This window comes from Chaetodon trifascialis, chromosome 15, assembly GCF_039877785.1.
Source record: "Chaetodon trifascialis isolate fChaTrf1 chromosome 15, fChaTrf1.hap1, whole genome shotgun sequence".
NCBI classification, from domain to species: Eukaryota; Metazoa; Chordata; class Actinopteri; order Chaetodontiformes; family Chaetodontidae; genus Chaetodon; species Chaetodon trifascialis.
In genome coordinates this window covers 9642299-9666277 of record NC_092070.1, presented here as the reverse complement: position 1 = coordinate 9666277, position 23979 = coordinate 9642299, and the positions used below count along the sequence as shown (strand labels likewise).

The 23979-nt window shown below is 41.2% G+C and overlaps 2 protein-coding genes across 2 annotated transcripts in view; one reads left to right on the top strand and one right to left on the bottom strand.

Moving 5' to 3' along the window:
* Window positions 1–5381, bottom strand: part of pvalb6 (parvalbumin 6) — a 43238-nt gene extending 37857 nt beyond the window's left edge. The window contains exon 1 of the mRNA XM_070981686.1: window positions 5119–5381. The gene's annotated coding sequence lies outside the window, so the exon portion shown is untranslated. The remainder of the gene's footprint in view (window positions 1–5118) is intronic.
* A 10822-nt stretch (window positions 5382–16203) lies between these two features.
* Window positions 16204–23301, top strand: csf2rb (colony stimulating factor 2 receptor subunit beta). Its single transcript, XM_070981099.1, has 14 exons — window positions 16204–16418; window positions 17927–18044; window positions 18254–18435; window positions 18603–18757; window positions 19208–19352; window positions 19654–19786; window positions 19886–20040; window positions 20527–20660; window positions 20750–20930; window positions 21053–21149; window positions 21650–21716; window positions 21808–21887; window positions 22021–22183; window positions 22578–23301. Exons 1-14 carry the CDS (start codon window positions 16253–16255, stop codon window positions 22983–22985), a joined length of 2184 nt encoding a protein of 727 aa, XP_070837200.1. The 5' UTR covers window positions 16204–16252; the 3' UTR covers window positions 22986–23301.
* Window positions 23302–23979: the final 678 nt, after the last annotated feature.

Sequence of the window (23979 nt, the reverse complement as noted above, 5' to 3'; positions counted from 1 at the left end):
ACAAGATGAATGCAATTATGCTTCAACACTGAGTGTTCTGATCGCCACCGTACCCTCAGTTTCCCTTATTTTGTCAAACCTTAGCCAAAGTGAGACATCTTCTTCTTCATTCTCCGTTATCAAAATCTGTTTTAATTAATGCCTTTTAACAAGGGCCCTGAACACTGGGTTAATTGTGCTTTTCATGACAAAATCAGCGCAAATGCAAATTGTCTCTGAGCCTCCTCTGTGCCGTGGCTGGGAACGGTGTTTTAATTATCCAGACAACCTCTTAAGTGGTGGAGAAACCAAAGTGATGAGGTGACCATATGCTCAACAATCACAAATTATCTTAGAGTTCTGTATCAGCTCAGCTGGTGGAGGACGTTAAGAAAGGGGAGGAAAACATAAACACTGACAACAGATTTATACAACAGTGAAATGAGGATGAGTGGGGAATGGAGACACGGGAGGAGAGAAAAAGAAGAATGATGATGATGTTAAATATAAAGAAAATGCACCCAGAAGAAAAGCCAAGATCAAATGAAAGGCACCTTAGAAAACGTATTTCCACATAAGCACCGTGCTTCCCTCTGACAATTAACTGACCCTTCCCCTCACCTACAATAGCAAGCCCACACAAACAACCACCCCTCTATCTTTCCCAGTAAATTGATAATTCCTATCTAGCCCACCCACTGGAGGCTTCCATCCTACTCACTCACATTCATAGGCAGGGCTCCATACAGCAGTGAACTGCAGAGGAGACAAGATAGAGTACCAGAGGGCAATTGACAATGTAGGACAAAGGATAGGCTCCCCAACAATACACACAAGCATACTGCAAGTATACACACACACGAATGCCTACACACAATCGCCCAACCGCTAGTAGTGTTTTTTCCTTCATTGTGTATGGTTTGAATATAGTTCTGCAATGCAGCCAAAGTAGCAGCGGATAATGAACCAATTTCTATGTGAAGCTTGAGTGGTTGTTTGGTTGCTGATTGTGTGTGTTTCTGTTCCTTTTTGCATTTTTAGCCACATTAACCATGTGACTCGAAGAACATCAGTCAGTCACCAGACAGCACTCAACAACAATTGGATGGATTGCCAAGACATTTGTTCCAGATGTTCATGTATGGGTCTGAACAACCACAAGCTAATGGATTTCCATTAACATCTGCAAAACTCATGACACTCCCATCAGCCTTAGCTGTACTTTGTGTTCAGTGCTTAATTTTCATTAATGCTGTTTGAAAGAGCCAGAAATTAAATCAGTTGAGGTTTTAGAATTACCCTACATTACACCTAATTATATCTTAAATAATTTCACAGTTTTAGATGAATTCTTAATTTGTAGTAACATCAGGACAGAAATCTGCATACCCCACTGACAATGATCCTTGAGTGTAAGGACTCAGTCACACAACCCAGTGGAGCAAGCCTTCCTCGCACCATTCACCTCATCATAGACTACATCAGATGCCATTAAGTGGTCGTATACACAGAAGAACAGTTTATCACCCCTTACATGCAATGCTGAGGGAGAACACCTTACTGTTTTTAATGCAATAGTGGCAAAAGAAATGAAATAATACAATACACTAAAATATGAAATACTGTTTCAATCCCACTCCCAAACTTTTTTATGTTTACAACTCCTTGCAAGTCTGTCTCAGTTTTTCCCAAATTGTGGATTTCTCATTTTAGTGTGATGATTTTCACATGAAGATGCAGCAGATGTGCTGACAACAATGCTGACTGCCCCTCCACCATAGAGTGAATGATGTGTTAGTGTGAAGGACTGTCTGGATCCATCTCACACACACACACACACACACAGATGCAAGCAACTGACAGGCCACAAGAGCCACCTCAAAACAGAGAGGACTAGAGGCACTTAGCTCTTAATAGGACAACCTAGACCACATATTACCAATACACACACACACACACACACACACGCACACACACACACACACACACACACACACACACTTGGTGAACACCAAGTCTGTTACGGTTCTTGAATACCTTTCCCAGTCTACCTGTGCCAATTCCACTGACACCAGCCTGAAATTCTCCTACACTGGTTCTCCACGCTTCCCTAAACACACCAGCATCAGCACTGCACAGCCCCACACACACACACACACACACACACACACACACACACACACACACACACACACACACACACACACACCCATCCCCTTCACTCATCCACACGTCCACATGTCTGTCCCTCTTCTTCTCTTTCTTGCCCAGCTCATATACAGACATGTAGAACCATTTTCTTGTCTCCAACACACACAAATGTCGCACACTCAGTGTGAGGTCTCCTCCCCCAGGAGCATTATATCACACCTGGGTATTTCACACTCCACAGAGCTCCATGCTCATTAAATCACTGAATTCCCTGGGAATAAGGAGAAGATATACCATGTATCACGCCTGACTTTTATATCTAATGGAGAGGTGGTGATAAAGTTTATGGCAATGTACTGTATGATGTGTGGGTTGAAGAGTAGAGAGAGAGGGCTGGAGGGATGGCCAGAGGGGTTTGTGGATGGTTGAAGTGTAGTCCATATGTACTCTGTAGCATCCTGCTGTTTTTTAACAATAATGGCCTCTTATATACAGGCTGTCTTCTCTTTCTCTTCCTTTGCCTTCTTCTTTGTCATCCAGCATGTCTCACACTCTTTTTCCAAAATGATCTTTAAAGTGCTTCTTATCCTGTCTCTCTGAAGGCCATTTTCTCTGGAACTCGGTAACTCCATTAGTTCTTGTGCTTGAGGTGTACCTCAAGAGTCAATCCTGTGTCCTGCTGCTTTTTCTATTACATGCTTTCCCTTGGTCAATATATCATTTTGTGTACATGCAATTAATACACACTTAAGTCTGCCTGTCAATCCGAATGATTCTTCTACTTTTGTTGCCTCAAAAGACTGCTTTGAGCATGTTCAGTCTCAAGCCTCTTTAATGAGGACAAGATTTAGATCATTAGATTCTCCTCACCCAGCCTGACAAATTGGTTTCATGTCATTTTCCAGAAATTTGGGACTATTTCTCATTGACACCTGAACAAAATGATAATCAAGGACAAGGGCTTATTCAGTCTTAATTTTACTGGTTGAAAAATATCTCTGAAGTGAATTGGTGCAAATGCAGTAGCTTGGATTTTAAGTGGAGCATCAAGAAAAAACCGCAGTAGCCCAGTTTTAGTGGCCCCGTCATTAGCTTCCTATTGCGTCGAGAATGCGGATCAAATTTTTATTTTTCACTAACAAAATTGCTCTAAAAAATTGGCTATATATCTGTTCGTCATTTATAAACAGGTGCACACATAGGTCAGCATAAAAGCTCTTTTTGCTGTTCCTACAGTAAATCTAGATTTGAAATGAGGGGTGATGCATTTTCTGTCATGGTGGAATGATTACCATTCACAGTCCACACAATGACCTTTATTTTTTCTTTTAAACATCAACCAAAAACAGACCTTTTTAAACTTGCTTTTAACTTTTGCATATGATTTAGTTTTTACAGAACTTTATTATTGATTATTCTACCTCATTTATCCTGCTCAGGAAAGCTATCTGCATAGTTCTAGTAATGGCGATGTCCACATCAGTTTGCCTCTGATTCGGCTTTTCCTGTAGTGCCACCATGAGGTTGCAGTTCAGAGAAAAATATCTGTACAACTCTTTTCTGGACTGCCATGAATTTTGCTACAGATATTCAAGGCATGTACAGGTAGAAGTTTTCCCACATATAGAGAAATACCTACTTCCATCTACTTTCCATCAGCCTTATTTTCCTTTTCTCTCTCTTTCTCATTCTGACCTGACAATTTATCTGAAGTTACCCTTCTCTCCTCCTCCTCCTCCTCCTCCTCCTCCTCCCTTCTCTCACCTCCCTCCTTCATCACATCCCTGCCCTCCAAACCTCACGCACCAACATGCCCCCCACCATTCCCCAAACAAATGTCACTTCCTAATTGGCGGGCGCTGGCGAGGCAGGAGAGCATCGCTGTTTGGACAGCTGTTAATCTAGACGGGTTGGCAGTGGCAGTGAGATTGTGGCAGTGACGGTGGCGGGGAGAGGGATGACAATCTGGAGCAGCACTGAGAATGACGCAATGAAGGAGAAAGAGTTAGAAAAAAAAAAAAAAAAAGAAGTTTGACTCCGGTGCAAAATCAGCACTCGCACCCCAGTCTGTCCACACATCTGTCTGTCACTGTGACATTATTTCATTCCAATGACAAAATGGATCTACAAATTAAAATGCAGTGTCACTACACACCATCTCTGTTGCTGTATAATATTGGCTGTGTAATAATGGCATTGTTAATGTACAAGCGCATACGGTGCAGTTTCATTCAAGCATCTGCTCCGAAGCCTCAGCATCGACCGCACGGGAACGTAATGGGTTTTCTCCCCCCACCTTCCTCTCTCTTGCTCCATCTTTTTCTCGCACACACAGACACACACACAATGAAGTACACACATACACACAGCGCTCAGGGAGCCAATCACCATCGCGTGTTTTCAGGTCCTGTTTGTGAATGGGATTTTTACGGGAGAGGAGGAGGAGGCAGGCACCGCTGCATTTGTAGGCATGTAGCTGCTACGCCGGGGAAGCATCACCATCCCATTCGCATTTTTTCTCCTCCCATTACTTGAAACGTCTCTCTCACTTTCTGTTTGCTGCTCTCTCTAGTTAATTTTTCATGTTTTGGTTAGTTATTTTCTCAAGCCCTTACTTCCATTTTCTGCTTTTCTTTGCTTCTCCTTGAACTCTCTCTGACTCTTTTTTTAATGCAGCAGTCGATTGTGACTGCTGCATCGAAATAGCCCTTCTCTTCTCAGGCTTTTCTTCCACTTTTCTCCTGCCACACCATCACCGTCATCATCACCATCATCTAGTGCTGTTTGCCCCTTTCACATCTTTTTCACTGTCTTGTCATGTCACTCTCTCCTATACTGCAGAACAGCTGGCTTTCTCCTATACATCTTTTTGTCTCTTCCCTCATTCTCTTCCTTTCACCAGTCATCCCATCTGCCTTCCAAAGCTGCAGCTGATGCAGGTTAATGACCACCATCATCAGCACACACAGACACACTGTAGACACTCACCTCCAGTGACAGAGTCTTCGTCCCGAGTGCTTCTGAATCCTCAGTGGATGAAGGAAGAGCGGCAAGCCTGCGAGCTTCTGGCGGCTGAAGAGAAGTGGAGGTCAGAAAGAGAGAAAGGGACAGAAAGAGAAAGAAAGAGAGATAAAAGACAAGAGACAGCACAGAGAGTGAGAGGTGTAAAGAGAGAGAGAGAGAGAAAGTGGACGAGAGCAGACGGGCTGCGTGAAGAGGAGGAGGGTGCTCCGGCTGGCTGGAGGTGAGATGAAGGGGAGAAAGAGAGAGGGAGGGAGAGATAAAGGAAGAGGGAGGGAGAGAGTGAGGGTGCGCTGGATTGGGATAGGAGGGGATTGTGTGATGTTTGAGAGGAGGAGGAGGAGGGATTGCAGGGAATGGAGGGACAGGAAAGTTGGAGAGAGGAGGGAGGAAGGAAGGGTGAGGAGGCAGAGACAGAAGAGAAAGAGAGGAAAAGGTGGTCGGAGGGGAGAAAGAAGGAAGCAAAAAGGACAGAGGCAAAGAGCGTGGAAGGAGGTATGTTATAATCCGGGGGGCTGTGATTTGTTGGATTATGTGAAACCATCACAATTCTGCCGTTACTCTATTACAACTGCAACCTTTTACAGACACCGAAAAATACACGTACAACTCATGTCAAGCTGCCACATGCTGCCAGTCCCCGGACACAATCAATTTCAGAGTGGAGAAAATGTCCTTCCATCCATTAAATCACACTGTAATCCAATCCTGTGTCAGTGTATTGCAGTACGGAGACTGAAATTAACTTTGGAGCAATAACTTAGCCAGACCTGGCGAACGAAGGGCTGGGACAGAAAAAGAGAAGATGAGGGAAGAGGAACCCACTGAGGTTTGTGAGAGCTGGTGACAAAAATGGAATTGGGGAACATGATATAATAAGAAAAGGATGGGGTGATAATGACAGAGGGCATAGACAGGACATGGAGAGTGGAGGAAGAGGAGCAGATTGGCCCCTGGCTAAATGTTATCAAGGATGAAAGGGTGGTGAAGAAGAGAGGCGCAAAGAAAGAAGAAGGCTGAATGGAGGATGATGATATTGTGAAAAGCCACTGATCTGGCATGTGCCTTTCAGAAGGTTTGGGGAGGGTAATGGTTTCATATGTGAATGGTATCATACAGTACAGAGTCACTGAACACAAACTCAAAAGACTTTACAGTTATGGATGGGTTATGCAACAAAAGGCCCCCCCCCGGGCACAGACAAGTAAATGTCCCCCCTCAAGACACTTAGACTGAAAGAGACACAAAACAATGGCAGCATCGTCTGCAGTCAGTTTGCATCTTTTTGTAGTCATTTTGCTTTTCTTTGTAGTCTTCATCTGTGTTTCTTTTCTGTCTTTTTATGGTTCTCTTTAGTGGTTTCATTCTTGTGGTCATTTTATGTTTCTTTATAAATATTTAGCAAGTCTTTGTGGTAATTTGGTGTCTGTTTGTGGTCATTTTGTTTATCCTTATAGTGATTCTGATTCTCTTTCTAATAACCTTCTGTCTCTGTAGTAATGTTGCGTCTCTTTGTAGTCATGTTATGTCTTTTTGTAAATGTTTTGCAACTCTTCATTCATTTGGTGTCATTAATCATTTTGTGTGTCTTTGTATTTGTTGTGATTTTGCTGCTGTTTGTCGTAAATTTGTGTCTCTTTGTCATAACCTTGTGTATCTTTGACAGAATCTTTGTCATAATTTGTATAATCTGCCATGCAAAAAACAGGAAGTGAACTCAATATGCAGACTTAAACCAAAAGGCAGGGCGGAAGCTGTTCAAGTAATTTATGTTACAAAATAAGTAAGGCAACAAAGGACTCACAGTAGGCGAAGCTGGTGCGAATTAAACCACATCAAAATGTCCACACAACCAGCAAACCTCGAACAGAAAAAGGCAAGCAGTGTCCAACAATCCAAATATCAAAAAAAACAAAAGTAGCTCCAGGGAAATGGATCAAACAGAGGAAACAGGGACTCTTACCAAAAAATACTCTAACAACTGACAAGGAACAGGAAGGCCACATGTAAGGGATGACCCGACAAGAACAAAGAGAAACACACTCACTTAAACGGACAGGTGAGGAGACCTAATTAGACACAGGTGAACACAAGCAAACAATCACAAGGGCGGGAAAACACAGGAAGTCAAGTCAAATCTGATACATGAGGCGAGGCTACGAAATAAAACAGGAAATCACAAAACTAAACAGATCAGACCATAACAATCTTGTGCCTCTTTGTCATTTTGAACCTCTAGTTTTGTGTTGTTTCATAGTCATTTGCATCTATTTATGTTTGTTTTGTGTCTCTTTGTAGTCGTTTTGCCTCTCGTTGTGTTGTTCTGCCTCTTTGTGGTTGTCTTTTGTCTCTTCTTTCATCCCTTTGTAGTCCTTTTCAGCAGTTGCACATTTGACTGTCCCTCTGTTAATGCACTAAATAAGCGCAGCATGCTAAAATACTTCACCTCCTGTACACGCTTTAAAAAAAAGTAGTAATTTCAAATTATGGGTCAAACCTTGTTCATCATTGTAGAGCGGGGGGGGGGGCATAAAGGCCCTGTGATAATACAGATGGGATAGATTTGAAAATCTCTTTTGTATTCAGTGTCAGAGGTCTGGGTCAGCTACAGTACTCTGGAGCTGACGAGGCGAGGATTCATTTTCTCAAGGACACTTCAGCAGAGTGGATGCTGGCCAACACAGAGTTTAATCCCAGGGCTTCTTGTCTCCCTTAAAAAATAGCTTTACTCAGCTGTTTAAACACATTACAGTGGCAGTCCATTTTCATAAAAGCCTGCTAAAATCAACTGTAGAGGTCTTCAAAACAATCTAAAATGCCCCAAGGCTTCCCTGTAATGTGTTGTTTCCCTCACACTAATGTGCTGCACCATGGGATTCACCCCTGTGAGACTCTCAGGCAAATCACCCTCCAGAATATGGGTGTGTGTGTGTTGCAGTGTGTGCATGAATTTGTCCTGCAAGAGAAGCCCACAAAACATATTTTCTGCTTGTAAAATAGATGGACGGCAGAGAGAGAAAGAGGCACAGTTGCAGTTGCAGCTTTGAGGGATTTCGCATCACAAGCTGCTACGTTTCTGTCGACTCCAGAGCTGCAGCTTGAGCATCCCAGATCAGACCGCCAGTCCTGCAGAAGCACCACTGGCAGCGAAAGAAGTGAAGTGAGCGCGCTGCACACTCTCTGAAAATAAAACCACAAACTGTATTAGCTCAGATAAAAAGCACTGTCTGAATCTGGACTTTTCTCAGCACTATCTGAGAAAAGTAAGAGAAGTGACTGTTGAGTCATTGCTCCCAGGCTATTACATGCACTGCTAAGTGAACGCTTTTGAGTGCTCGTGTCATTTCACTGGCTGCATGCCCCACCATCGACGCTAGCATAAATTTCAACGTGATTCCTCGTCCTGCTTTTTGATTTAATTCTTCTCAAGTGATTTTGGGAAACAGGCAGTAATGGAATGTAACTGTGCTTTGAAAGTAATAACAGCAAGAGCACAGGAGACACAAAATTAATGAGACTGGAGAGATAGAGCAGCTGTTTATCAGCCCAGAGCACTCTGTTCAGATTAACTACAACTACTTTATAATTACTGTAATGTATTCTTATTGGGCAACTATGCCTTTCTTAATAAAGAGTCCAATAATTGACTCTCTCCCTTATTTCCCCTGCTCTGCCACCCCCCACCCTCTCTCTCAAAGCACACACACACACACACTCATTATTGATCTCATTAATTGACATTACATTCTCATTAGCTTTAAATGGTATCATTTTACACCAGCAGGAAGACGGCTGTCCAATCCTTAAGGCAGCACTGTCAGTCAACAACAACAGATTGGCGCAGTCATTTGGATCAGGCCGTGTATAAACGCCATTAGCACTGAATTGGCAGTTCAGATTTAAAATCTTGCTGTTTTTGTTGATCAATTCTTTTCTTTTTTTTTAATTTACCCAGATGCAGGATGCAATCTTGTTCTGCTGTTAGAGTTGTGTGTCTCTACCAATGAGATTCCTCTCTCTGAGCTGAAAAATCTTTTCCATGCAAATTACTTTTACTTACTGTTGCATAGGTGTCCGAAATTGCCTAAAGGATGAATATAAGTGTAAAATCCACCTCAGCGCTGTAATTGAGACCATAAATTCATGCTCCCGTGCTCTGTCAGAGCTACACTAGGCTGGATTTATCACGGCAAATCACTGAGCAGAAATCACAAATGGGACAGCATTGGAAATTGAAATTCGAAAGCAGTGGAGCACAGAAAGCTGGTTGCACCTTGAGTAAAATAAAAAGCCATGACAAACTTCTGCCATATGTGAATAAATAACCCCTGTAGACAGCAAAAAAAATAACCCAAACAAACACTAATCTGATGTCTTTCATTTTCTTTTTGTGCACATTTGAACAGGATGCACGCTGCCATGGCTGTTAGTGTAGAAAAGGAAATAAAAGTTTCATGTTGGTTCCTGCTGTCACGCAGACCACCGCAAACTTTCATTGTTCCTCAAACTGCAATCATGTTAAACACAGACTGAATGTGTTCTCTTGCACACTGGACAATGTGTTTCATGTGTCAGAGCTGTGTGTGTGTGTGTGTGTGTGTGTGTGTGTGTGTGTGTGTGTGTGTGTGTGTGTGTGTGTGTGTGTGTGTGTGTGTGTGTGTGTGTGTGTGTGTGTGTGTGTGTGTGTCTAATGCATTGTGTCTTTATTAAATTGAAATGGAAACACACTGTAGCTGTTGACATTTCATTTGGGGCATGTGGAGATGATGTTATTCACCCTTCGCTAAAACACAGAGATAAAGTCGTTCAAACAGAAACCGATTTGATCCCCCAGAGGTGGTTGCATAATTAAATAACTCTCAATCCAGACCTCTGGTACTCGGCACCAATTCAGTCCAGTCCATACAAAATAAATGCTCTGTTTATTTCACTTCCAGACTGAGCAAAAACATTTGAATGAAGGTTAAAATAAACTACTTTTTGAACATTCATCTGTCTTCACAAAAAATCCACAAGCATGTTATTTTCTACTCCTTTCTGGGGCTTTCTTCTTATCTTTATTCAAGAGTGGGCTCTTTCAATTTGAGAGAGCAGAAGCAGAGCAAATCTAAGTATAAGCAGGGGCTGTTTGAGTGTGAGCAGGCAGGGTTTTTAAAGGAGAGCATTTCTTCAAAAATCAATGAGTCATGCTCTTAAATTGAAAGTCCAGTCTGTTGAATAATGGTAGGAACAGCCCCACACTCTTTATCATCATGCATCCATGCATCTGCAGCAGAGGTGTAAGCATACGTGCAGCAGTTGTGGTCTGTGACCACTAGGTGGCGCTGTTGAGGTTGAACTGGCATTGCTAAGCTGCGTGGAAAATTCAAAGTGACATTATTCAAATGTTTGGAAATTTACTGTCTTGTTTTTGCATGACTATATTTATTGTGAAGTCATTCAAATAATGCACTTTTATTCTTTACTTTTGCTTTTATTATACCACTTAACTACATTTCAGAGGCAAATATTACTCTCTCAAAGCAATCACTATGCCCATCAAGCACTTATATTTTTTAAGTTAATTTACTTTGAAGAGAAATTTTGAATGCAGGACTTTTATGTGTAACAGAGTATCATTAGCTTTACTCACTTTACACCACTGCATTAAGGCCCAAAACCCCTCAGAATATAGTAGAACAAGAGTGAACTACGTGCCCACTGTTGGCACTATTCACTTGCTGCTCCTTCTCACTTTTCTATGTAATTCATCAGCTCTTGTTTTATGTCTTGTACATTTTGTGATTCATGGCTGAAACAAACCTCAAGTAGCCGACATGTAGAGATCAGCAAGTTGTCTGACGAGTTCCTCATCATTTCTGAGAACCAGGGCAAGGTTCTTTCTGTCTTTCTTTTTCTGACAATGAAGCCATTATAGTCTTCACAACACTTCCTGCACTGTGAAGTGCTAATACTGACATCTTTATAGCCACAGTTGCCGGTGGTTGAATGTTTAAGTTTGTGTTGCAATGAAAAAGAATGACAACCAGTAAGAAATTGAGGAGATATTATTATTTTGAGCCTCTCGTGCATGTGGCATCTAAAGATAAGGTGTACATCTGTTTTGATTGAATAAATGTTTTGTTTACGGCAGGTTTTCATATGTCTAGTGCAACAACTGAAAGGCTTAAGATCTAAATATAGTGTCGCAAATGTGAATAATGTGAGTCACAGCAAAGCGGCAGCAGTTGAAATGAGGAATTGGTCATGCTGTATCAGAAGTCAGGAAGGAAGTCAAAGGCCAAGAGAAAGAAAGAAAGAAAGAAAGAAAGAAAGAAAGAAAGAAAGAAAGAAAGAAAGAAAGAAAGAAAGAAAGAAAAGGTCAGCTGAGTCTTTGAATAACAAATAGCGTGAATAATGAAGCTGACTTGACCTGAACTGGCTTTTCAATCGGAGACAAACAGTAAACTCACTATCAGATAAAATCACTCGGGATTATTTTCTGTTGTTTTTTGTCTCTAAACAAAGATTTCTTTCTTTGTTTTTTAGATCCCATCAAAAACATCTGGTGCTGTGTATGTTTCTGCTTTTTTCTAGCCTTTGCATTTTTCATCTGGCTCTCTTTGCCGCATGGATTTCATGTGTTTTTTGTTGTTTTTTTCCCTCATGACTCGAAGGCATCAGACTGCCTTGATGTGTCACATGGCATCATATTAATATATAAATAATGTAACTGTACAAACTTGATGCAAAGTGTGCTGCTAGAATCCGTGTGATGGGACAGAGTGGGGATCGGCAAGCACCTCAAACATGTGCGTTGGTTTTGTAGAAGACTGTTGATGCATCAGAGAAAGAAGATGTGAAAAGCATATTTGAGTCAAGTCAGAGTTCAGTTTCTAATTTGTTGTTGAGGAATTAATATTGAGAGAAAAGTGAGAGGAGTTCCAAGTCAATGAAAGCCCATTTTCATTTATGAAATGGTTGTTTATTATCCAATTAATGTTTTTAGATGTATATAAAACGCTTATGATATGTTTCTGATATATGTTTTGTATATAAAAATTATTTATATATTATCTAGAAGTCCTTAAAATGACATCTACTTCTTTTCCCTCATCCTAAATCTATGATTATACAAATATGTGTCATTTCTACTTTACTGTTAAGTCCATCCTCAGTGTTTGTGCACTGGAGGCTTCAGGTGTCCACATCACGCTTGTGGAGGTTGAATGCTGGACCAGGATTGACTTGACAAATCAGCTCTTTGGCCCGCCTCTTTAACACTGGATTTTTATGAGCACAGGGAAAATTTCCATTTTCAGCAAGTGAAAGTGAAAACAGCCAAACTCTGCACATACATCAGTCTGCAAACATTCAACTGTAGGAACAAGAAAAAAATGTATTTTGGGTGGAGGGTGGCTTTAAATATATATTTTGTGACTCAAATTTATTTTAATCAGCGCAAACCTGACCAGTGTCTCTCAATTCAATATTGCTTTATTCGTCCCGCGAGGGGAAATTCCAAAAAATCCTCTCTATTGTATTCTATTCTATTCTATTCTATTCTATTCTATTCTATTCTATTCTATTCTATTCTATTCTTGTAATAATGGCAATTTAAAGGTTGATCAGTGATAGTGTAACTACCATGAGCTGGTGACTGAAATGTTCTGACTCAATATGAGTTATTCTGTCTCATGACTTTAGTGAAGCAGAAACAGTCAAACAACCAGCATAACTGTCAGTATCGTAACTGGAAAGCAGAGAGATGAGCTCTCTCTTACTTAAAATGAAACACTAACCACTGATATCTAAATACAGCAAAGTGCCAGCAATTACAATTGAATTACAGCCCACTCAATGTTTAACTACGCCTATAAAATATTTTATATTAATATACATCCCTGTTTGTAAAAGTCTTTCAGAATGTTTTCCCTCTCTGCATGTGAAGGTGGAAGAAAATGCACACAGTTACAACTAAAATGCCTCACTTAAGTAAAAGTACAGAAACAAGAGCAGCAGTAAAGTACTCATTATGCAGAAAAGAGCTTCTCAGAGTTTCCTATTATTGTTTAATTCAATCTTGTAGTTGCTTGAGGTGGAGCTAACTTTAACTTCCTCCTATCCTGGTTCAGTGCTTTCATCTGTAACAGTGCATCACATTTTAGAAGCCGATCAAATGTTTGTTTGTAAAAACATTAATCTGTAAAGTCATGAATGCCAAATAAATGTAAGGGAGCAAAATGTTCCTCAGAAATGAAGTAGAGGCAAAAAAAATAAAAAATAAAGAAAAGCTCAAGTGAAGCACAGCTGCCTCAAAATTGCACTTAAGTAAATGTAATAAGTTACATTTCGGCTTCATTCAGTGACAGAGCAGAAGAAGATAGTTTTAAACTTTTGTCTCCATCACTCAAACCATTAATAGATATTTTATCCCATATAATAAATTCTTCTACTTCCCTGTCAGTCTAATCTAATCTAATCTAATCTAATCTAATCTAATCTAATCTAATCTAATCTAATCTAATCTAATCTAATCTAATGTCTTGTGCCAAATTGAACATTTAATTAACGTGCAGTTATGAAACTGTGAAGTGGTTGCACCACATGAAACCAGCGCTGACTGACGACACTCACTACACCCACCTTTGAGCCAGCCGGTTCTGTGGGACATTTAAAGTCATTTGGAAAATGTAAAGTTTCTGAGGCAGCGGTTTACTGTAAATCAGACAGTTTAATAGAAAACAGCTGCACACAATGGATGAATGAATGAATTAAAGTGTTGTAATTTGGAATTGTAAACAAATGGAACACAGTGATCATGATCTCTAACAGAGGCTTCATCTGCATGTGGCAGAGCTGTGTGTGTTATCTCAAAGCATGCGGTTGATTAACCACTGATACTTATATCTACCTGGTTAATCTTGAATAGGCTTCATCATGAAACCAAAATATGTATCCTCTGTGAGACAAGAAAGAAAAAAAGTGGTTTGATTTATTGCCTTTAAACAGGAAACGTGAAAGAAAACATGTTATGTTTTAGCTGTTTTTAGCAGGTTTACTCTTTACTGTTACAACCTCCTAATGAGTTCATATAATTACTGTGCCAAAAAGTGGAAGAATAGACAAAACTGCGTCAGCTGCATATCCCAGTGGCTCCTAAAGAAGTTTTTCATAGGCGGGGGGGTTAGGGTGTATCAGGGTGGCCATGGCTTAGACTCTGGTGTCGTGCCTGGTATCTCCAGAATAATGTGAGCTTTTGAATGAACAACAAATAGCTGGAGCATTTTGCAGGTTGCAAATTAAAACATCTGTTGTATTGCAGTGAGAACAACATTATCGCTGTGGTCAGAAAGAGGAAACTGAACTTGTCAGAGAGGAAACTCCCACAGACTTCTCGACAGTGTTCACAAGGAGTTGGCTAACAAGAAGCAGGCCACGGTGACAGACGGCCAAAGGAAATCATGTGAGGTAGGTAACTGGAGTATTTACTGCACTTGATTTGTTCAGATGGTTTTTCAGTGCATCGGTTGGGTCACATTGCTCGTGTCTATGTCATTTCACAGCTTGATGTCATGTATAGTGTGTAGTGATATTCATGTGTGTCCAGCTTTCATTTGCCATGACAACATGAGGACACAGTCATTTATCTGGAGGACGTCAAAGACAGCTGGACGTGTTGGGCTTCATTAGAGCTGATGTGAAAAAGTGCTGAGTGGTGACGTGACATGCGTCTCTTTGACACCCAATGACGCAGAAAAAGGCTGAATTGCAGTGAATTTTCATAATAAGACCAGCGTTGTGTAATACAGTGACACTCACAAGCAAGCAGAAATGAAGCAATGCAGCTGTTTGATCAAATCAGCCACCAAGCGGAGTCAGCTTTTCATTTATTCAAACCTTCAGCTGCCTTCATACGCAGGTTTTCAAGCCTTATGTGCGTTTCAATCTCTGTTCAGCCGCAGGTTTCACGTCAGCTTCTTTTGTCTTCTGCTGTCAAGTGTGACCTCCTGCACGCAGACAATAAAGAGGGTTTTTTGGTTTCAGAATCAGTGTCGGCTTCCCACATTCTCCTGGTGGGTTTTCCCCAAAGCTGCTACTGTAGACAGCAGCGAAGGCAGAAGTGGAGTCTTTCATGCCTGAGTGACCCTTGAAATCCCCCCTTTTTGTTTTTACCATTGAGCCTGCTGTGCTGAGATTATCATACATCTCCTCTGTTTTTCTCCTTTTTCTGTTTTCTTGTTTTATTTGAAGATATTCTAAGGGTGAAAAGGGCTGCGTGCACAAACACACACACACGCACAAGATTGTGCACGTCATGCTACAAAACAAGTAGAACAGTTTAATACTATTTCTTATCATTTGTCGTCTGGGACCTACAGTAAATACAAAAAAACATTCTAAAAGGCACAAATTAAGAAATTAATGAATTGAACCTGTGATGAACAAATAAGTGTTGAACATTTCTTAAACTACTCTGATTCCATATTCAATCTGTTATCATCAACCTGCATTCAGAGATGTAGGAATTATGTTATTCGTCACCTTTTCATTCTCATCACTCTTTAAGGATCTTAATGGATTTTTAGTGATATTTACAGTGCAGGATATATTTCCAATCAGAAATTGCAAAGATGAGTTCAATGCATGGCCTTTCTTGCAGGGGCCTTGAGGAGCAGACAATCACATTTTAAAGAAAAAACAAACAGAATAAAACACATGACAATCACTTTAACAGAAACAGAAATTGCATGGTGTTTTTGTAAACAATCACTTATTGGCCTCTTCTAGCAGAGTTGCAAACCGCTCATCTGTGCCATCAGTATTGTGTCCATCAGTATTTGGGAGTTTTCGTTGATGTGTGTCTCCAGAGACGGCATGTGTATCTTTTTAATATCACATGTGTGAGAGAGAGAGATAAGAGACAGGCGGATGTGTGGCAACAACCCACAACAAGCAGACGTTCAAAGAGGAAGTGAGTGCCGGTAGTGTGGTCATGACTCATTTCTTCATTATTTCTAGTAAATCAACTAGTCATTTCTTTCTGTCTCTTACCTTTCTGTATGTACCCAACCTTTCCTCTCAGCCAGGGACTTTGCGATGATGTGAATTCCACACAATAATGTTTGCTGAGACCAGCTCGGAAAAAAAGGGGGGCTCCCAGCCGTGTCTGTCCCCAGGAATGATGCCTCTCTTCTGGATTGTGCTCTGGTCAACGCTCTTTCCTCTGGCTCGCTTCTCTGGTCCAGATCGTTGTAGCGTCCATGAGAGCAGCAGCTTACAGAACAGTAAGTCTCTTCAGTGTTCACCTGGTGCACTCAGGACTGTTTTGGAATCAAAATCTTTTGAAATTCATCAGTTTTGATATATTGGATTCTAAACTGGATCTTTACTCAGATAAATCTGGAGATCTTTGGATCATTTTTTTGTAGTTTGATAAATTATAGATATAGGGTATGGTTGCAATCGGTGGTTGAATGTAACTGAATATATTTATTCAAGTCTTTGTCCGTTTTGATATATCATATTTGCAAATGTTTTGTCGAAATACATTTATGAATCAGAATCAGGTTTATTGTCAGGTAGTTTTTCACATTCAAAGAACTTGCCTTGGTGCTTTGCTGCGTAACAAAAAAATAAGAAGAGGAAAAATCAAAAGAAAGACAATAAGCAAGAAGTACAAGTCTAGAAGCATAAATAGGAAAAAAAAATGGGAAAAAAAAATGTAAGAAAAAAAAGTACAATATGCAATTAAAATGAACGAGGTGTGCAGTTTGGTGCAGGAATGTGCAAAAGTTCACATTATGCAATACAAGAATATTTGAAATGTAAATGGTAGAAATCCAAAAAAGTCAGACTGAGTCAGAAGGCACAGACATGTCATTAAAGTGTGATGTTAATGGGGGAGGGAGATCAGTGTCAGTGGGGTCTTTGGCCTTGTTGATGAGGTCAGCTGTGTGAAAGAGATCTTGAGAGTGATTGACTGAAGTGACTGAAGACGGTTCAGCAGACCTGGATGTCTTACACAGAGACATTTACTGACGCTTGATGGAGGAAAATAGAGCAGAGCAGTACAAGAGAGTCTGTAAGGACACCCAGTTCTGGAGGATACACCCTGGCAGGAAGTACTTAAGCCTAACTACACCCACAAGATTTACTGCATGTCCAAGTAAGGTTGTTCTTCACTCATCTATACATATGTTGGACACATATCTGTTGGGTGTTGGATCCTAAAACAGGAAACTATGCGCACTTAAGTCCCATTGTACGGGACACTCAGGTCACATGTAATACATTCTAAGTCGTCAGTGTTGAGTCGGGCAGAGTACAGCCTGTTATGACCTCTGTGCCCCTGGGAGACAGAGACAGCTGCACTGCCCAGTCAGTGCAGGAGGAGGCAGATAGTTTGGCATGTCATCTTTAAGGTCTAAGAAGACAAATGAATTCGGTCCTTGAAGTGTGACTTTCCTATAAGAAGTGGAAAAAGTGCACTGTAGGAATATTCAAGTGTGTTTTCACCAGAAATCAACTCGTTACGAAAATCTTGCATGCATGTACTTATGGTACTTTAACTACATTTGGCTCCTCATAATTCTGAACTTTACTTGAGTATGATTTTGAATGCAGGACTTTAATTTGTAATTGACTATTTTTACATTGTTGTGTTACCTCTTTTACTTAAGTGTAATGCTGTTCCCATCACTGGTTATAATATACATTCAAAACAATAGCAAATAAGATATCTTGCACAGTAATTGACCAATTGGCTGAAAACAACTTCTTCCTGCCCACCCAGAGTCTCCACTGCTGAAATCCTTACAGTGCTACAATGACTACAAGTCCTATGTCCACTGCGAGTGGAGTGAACACAGAAACACAACGCAGCAGCTCTGGTTCAAGACAGACAACACCAGGTAAAACCAGCAGAGAGGCCAGGACAGGAACAGGGGAGCAGAGAGACGTCCACAGCAAGGCGGGGGCTGGGTGGCTGTAGACAGGTGTTTTATGTGGCACTGCATTGAAGGATTGAAACTATTTTGGGTCACAACAGAGGATATAATGTAAGACTGCGGGGGTATGTCAAAGTTCTCTGTCCCACAGCTCTGTGTCCATGTCCCTGCAGGGAGCAGTGTTTGCCTTACGGCACTGCAGTACAAGATGCACGCGAGCACAGGACTGTCCAGTGTAGATATGAAACTCGTGCATTTTCCATCGGCATCAGACACACTGTGTTCTTCCTCGAGGAGAAGACAGAGACCCTCTGCTCATCCGTCCCACACAAGCCTCTGGCTCTGTCTCAGCACTGTGAGTTTACATTACATCGATCACACTTTACTCCACTTTACTGTGAGGATAATAATAGAAATCATAGAGCTGCTGAGAAGAGACGAATACATTTTAAAAGCATATACTAACGTTTGAATTCAGTGTCATCACTTCCACTGTTAGCTGTGTGTTTTTGTGTTATACAGTGAGAGCACGGCCGCCAGTCGATCTGTCCACACATGATGCAGGTGATGGAGGCAGACGGCTCAGCTGGTCCAGCCCCTACCCCTCCTCATCCTCCCTGAACAAAAACATCAAATATCAGCTCAGCTACAGGACAGTCAGACAGGACAACTGGATGGTTAGCATCAAATATACTGTATATACTCTGCTGTGTAGAGACTAATATTGTTCTGTTGCATTTAATGAAAACTTGAACAGGCTGATGCTTTATATTTAGTAATGATAACTAAAGCAGGTAGTGGTTGTCGGGGAATCATATTGGAGATTTCCTCTGGCAGGAAAATTGGTGCAAGCTCAGATCCACTGGAGCAGCTCTTATTCAAATGTACGGCTTATAGGCCAAGTCTAATCTGAACCCTGGTGATGCTGCAATTAAGCATTTAAATATCCTACATTTACTCTAAAATAAGAAACATTGCCTTGCTAGCTGCTCTGTAAGGTTGTACTCAGGCACACTTACCCTACCGTAGCAGTAGCCTACCGTGTTCACATCTTAGCTCAGCATGTTAGCATGCACACATGTTTCTGACCCGGACTTCAGTATTTTCTCTTTTGATTCTCTCTGCAGAATGAGAATGTTACAAAAACCAGTCTGACACTCGAGAAGCGGTTGTTGCTTCCAGGTCACAGGTATGAAGCCAGGGTGAGGGCCCGGACCACCGTGGGTCAGTGGAGCCAGTGGAGTCCTGTGGTGACGTGGCAGACTGGAGAGGGTGAGTCAAAGAAGCATTCAACATCATTTTAAATCTAAATGCAACCCATTAACAACACCGTGAATCCTTTCCTGCATGTGCACAAATTAGCTTCAGCTCTGACATTTAACCACTCAGCTCATATATTTAATGAATTGGATCATTTTACTCCAGAAGGGTCTTTTCTTGCAAAACAGACCCTGCTCCTTATCTCCTTTCCTCACATTTCTAATCTTCTCCCTCTGTCCATTTTTATGGGAGCTGGGGAAAAGTCTGGAGCTTTGCAGCAGTTGCAATCAGCTCTCTCTCTTTCTGGCTGTAGACGCTGGGCAGTTTCCCAGTTTGCATTGTGTGCTGGATGGAGAGAAGGAGGTGACGTGCAGCTGGGAGGTGAGCAGAGAGCTGGCTCACTTCATTACCCACCAGCTGGCCTGTCGACGCAACCAGACTGCACCGTAAGCCGAGTGTGACGCTGACAATACCACCTGGTTATCCTTCATTCATTCATTCATGTAATCAACCCCCCCTCCTCTCATTTTAATCCCGGCCTTCAGGTCTGAGAGATGCTGTGTGAACCCAACAGTCGCTTCTGACCTCAGCGGGACTGTGCTGAGGTACAGCTGCTCACTGACTGTCACAGACCCTGCACATCTGCTGCTGGAGCTCTTACCAACACGCAATGCCAAGGTTTTTGAGGCCAACCAACACAGTGAGTAGACACGAGACAGCAGGCACAATATTATAGGCAAGACTGAGAGGTGGTGGGGAGGGGGGAGTAGAGATAACGTGTCCTGCCAAATTAAAAACACACAGTGGGGCGATAAAACTGCAGAAAGCTGTGCAGACACACAGGGCAGAGCAACTGAGAGGTGATTAAGTGCCCCCACCTAGTGTCTGAATGGAACTACTGCACCCCAGTCAGTTTGTTACCGGCCATGAGGACAAGGCAGTTTGATTTTATTGTCATAAAACAGCAAACGCATAACACACTAATTCACCAAAATAAAGCAGAATTTAACACTCACAGATTGTTACACATGAAAAGATGGAAACAATGTTGAAGCAGTAGGAGAAGTCAGAGAGCTGAACTGTACTGTTTACAGGAGTGAGGAGACAAATATGAAAAGTTATAACGTTAAAAAAAACTTTTCAACATGAGTGACTTTATTCTACAAACCGCTCTCTTGTTGCACAGTTCGTCCCAACCCTCCACAGCAGGTAAAGGTGAGGGAGAAAGGCAGGAACTGGATGGTGGAATGGACTGATCCAAGCACAGCTTCAAAACTCAATCTGTATTATCAACTGTGCTATTACAAAATACAGGATAAGGTGAGAAATATTACACTCAGACACATTCATAATTGGATGAATGCAAAACTGGCACATCTGAATGCATTCTGCACACATTTCTATTTCAGAAATGCTCTGTCAGGAATATTTCACAGGGGTCCACTTCCATAAACATCCTGGAGGCTTCTCTGGTCCCATCCCAGCAGTACCAGGTGAAGGTCAGGTCCCTGGTCGTCCCTGGAGAAGATTCCATCTACGGGGGTCTCCCCTCTGAATGGACTAATCCTGTGAATTGGACTTCACATGAGGGTACTGTGTAGATAAAGCGTTTGTTCAGTGGAAAACAACACGTGCTGAAAAATCACCATAATGCATTTCACGAATGATCATTATCATTATCATCATTTATTGTGTTTTCTGTCCCCTGACAGCCACCTGGTCCCTCAACACCCTGATCTATTTCTCCATCAGTGTGTTTGTGGCGGCAGCCTTCCTCACACTCTACTGCACCATTCCAGCTTGTCAAAGGTCCTTCATTTTCCACACACTTTATTAAAGATTAAAGTTCTGTTAAATTAAATGTAACTACAGCCATCAGATAAATGGAGTAGAGTACATATACATTATTACAAAGTAATCAAATTAAGCCAGTAAGTCTGGGGAAAAAATAGTGTGTTTTCAAGTGTTACTTTTTCATTTACATTGGCATGCATATTAATAGCATATTGACTCTTTATTAGTCATTATAAAGAACTTGTCAATGTCTTAATCTGTATGAGCATATTCTACAACTACTAGGCCATCAACGAAGAGTTTTCCTTCAATAACCTCCTAATTTCTGCTAATTGATAGTAGGGAAGGAAGCATGTACATGAATTATGATCTTAATAACTTTACCCTTAATAACCCCAGTGCTTTCTAATGACTAATAAAGAGCCAAATGTAATAATAAGTAACTAGCTCATAGTGAATATGTGTACTTTAATATAAAGTGTAAGTCTTTTAAATGCTATATTTTCAACACATAGGAGGGTAATTCTGTGGGTGGACTCAGTTCCTTCTCCAGGCAAAAGCAAAATCCTATCTGAGATCAAGGTGAGACTGCATCATTTCAGAGTTGACTGGAAATGGTTCTGCACGTTTGTGTTTGTCTGATTTTATATCAGGATGTATTTTTGTGCTCCAGTCTGCCACCAGCTGGACCCTCATGCAGAGTGAGAACACGTCCATGTGCAAAGTGCAGCATTTGGACAGCGTATCCACATGGTAATGCGCTTCACACTCAGCATTTCCAGACAGATAATAATGAAAGCAAATTCTTCTGTTGCATGAGCGGATCAATTACAGACAATTCTCTGTTATCTGGCAAAAACACTTTCTGCTCTGCGTCTCCCTGTAGCTCCTCAGATGTTTCACTGTGGTCAAGCAAAGACAGTGAAAAAAAGTGTTTGGAGCATGGCGAGGGCTGCTGGAGGTTTGATAACGAGCCCCAACTGGCTGTGGAGGTTACCAGCTCTGACACGTCCTCCCTGAGCTTCAGCGGGCCGTACATCCTCTGTCCGGTCAGTCATTCACAGTCGCAGTCAGGGTCATTTGTCATTTATTCCAGGTCCTCTGATCTTCTGGAGCACTCAATGTAAATCAGAAACATGATATTAGATTTAAAATTTAATCTGAATGTTTGATATCTTCATGCTTTTGTGTTTTATATCTGCTGAAATATCTGCACTCCAGTGTATATCTGCTGCCCGATATCAATCAAATCAAATCTATATTATGACTTGAGTGTTATGGCAATGTAACAAAAACACTTCAGAAGAAGCACTTGTTCATGCTACTGTATATAGCAGATTGTAAATATGCACATGAAAATTGGCAAGTCAGAAATATTAGCTATATCATTAGCTTTCAGCCATTAAATGTCATATACTGAACAGCACTGTTACTGTCTGACAGGCATCAGAGTCAAACTTCAATTCAGTGAAAGTCAAGCGAGAAGAGACACAGAAAGACACCTCGTCAGATGACTCTGCATCTCCCTCCCCTTTGAACTGCACCTTTTACGGGGAAGGTTATGTGTGTCTACCCAACCGATGCAAATCCAGGTCCACACAAGATCTTGTATCTCACAGCGACCCAAACACAAACACACACACTGCTGAGCAGGACCAGCACCATGAAGATTCCACAATGTGGCCAGATAACATGGACGTTCAGCCAGGCCTCGGCGAGACCACCAGCAGCCACCAACCTCCACCTTACACCTCAGGACCTTTCACTCCCTGGCCTCAAGGGAGCGCCATACATGCTTCGGGGTACTGCCACCTTCCTACAGCCCACATGCAAGCAAAAAAAATGACCTGACAAGGGAGAGCATATCAAGAAGGACCTATCAGGCTTCCTTAGCAGATGGAAAACATAATCAGTGATTTCTTGTTTTTTTCATAAGCATTCAGCTTTATTTTAAGCCACTTATGCTTGCATGTGAAAAATGCAATCAAGCACATGAATACATGTTTGTTTACATGTTAGAAAGGATTTCTTGAGAACCATTTTGGTTTTATGAATTATCCAAACAACAGGTTAGTTGGCTGACCAATGGAGGGCAGTAGTGAGCTGAGCCCGTGAGTGCAGTGCATGTGATTCTGAGGGATAGATAGATAGATAGATAGATAGATAGATAGATAGATAGATAGATAGATAGATAGATAGATAGATAGATAGATAGATAGATAGATAGATAGATAGATAGATAGATAGATAGATAGATAGATAGATAGATAGATAGATGTTTCATGTATGCACATTTGCACAGAGTGAGTTTGGGTCTTGTGGTCAATCTTGTAGCTTATCTGTTGTTGAATGTTTATATACAGTGTTAACTACATGCTGATGTGCTGAAACTGTTGCACTGTGTGGCACCAGCGCCATCACTGTGTTTATTTATGGCCTGAGGCCGATCCAGACAATTGAAAAGAAATGACAGGGTAATGAAAAGATTATGAAAGCTACCTTTAATACATGAAACAGGCATCTTCTTCATGTATGTTATTTATTGTATATGTCTATGTTGATGAGTAATGCATCCAATGAAATAATATAAGTTTGCTATGGTTTGCAATGTTTGCAGCTCTTTTACACTGTGTTAGTAGACTTGTAAGATATTTGTCTGTGTTTTGTGGAGGGTTTAAATGTTGTGTAGTTTCCAGGCTGGCTGGCAAACTGCACAACATACGTTTTATTAGGTTCACCTAACGAAGACTAAGGCAACGGTCCTGCAATAAATCCTGCTGTCACCAAGGTTATGATGATAAGTTTTTGTTGAAACTGTGTTACAGAGAGGTGTTGATTCAACTGA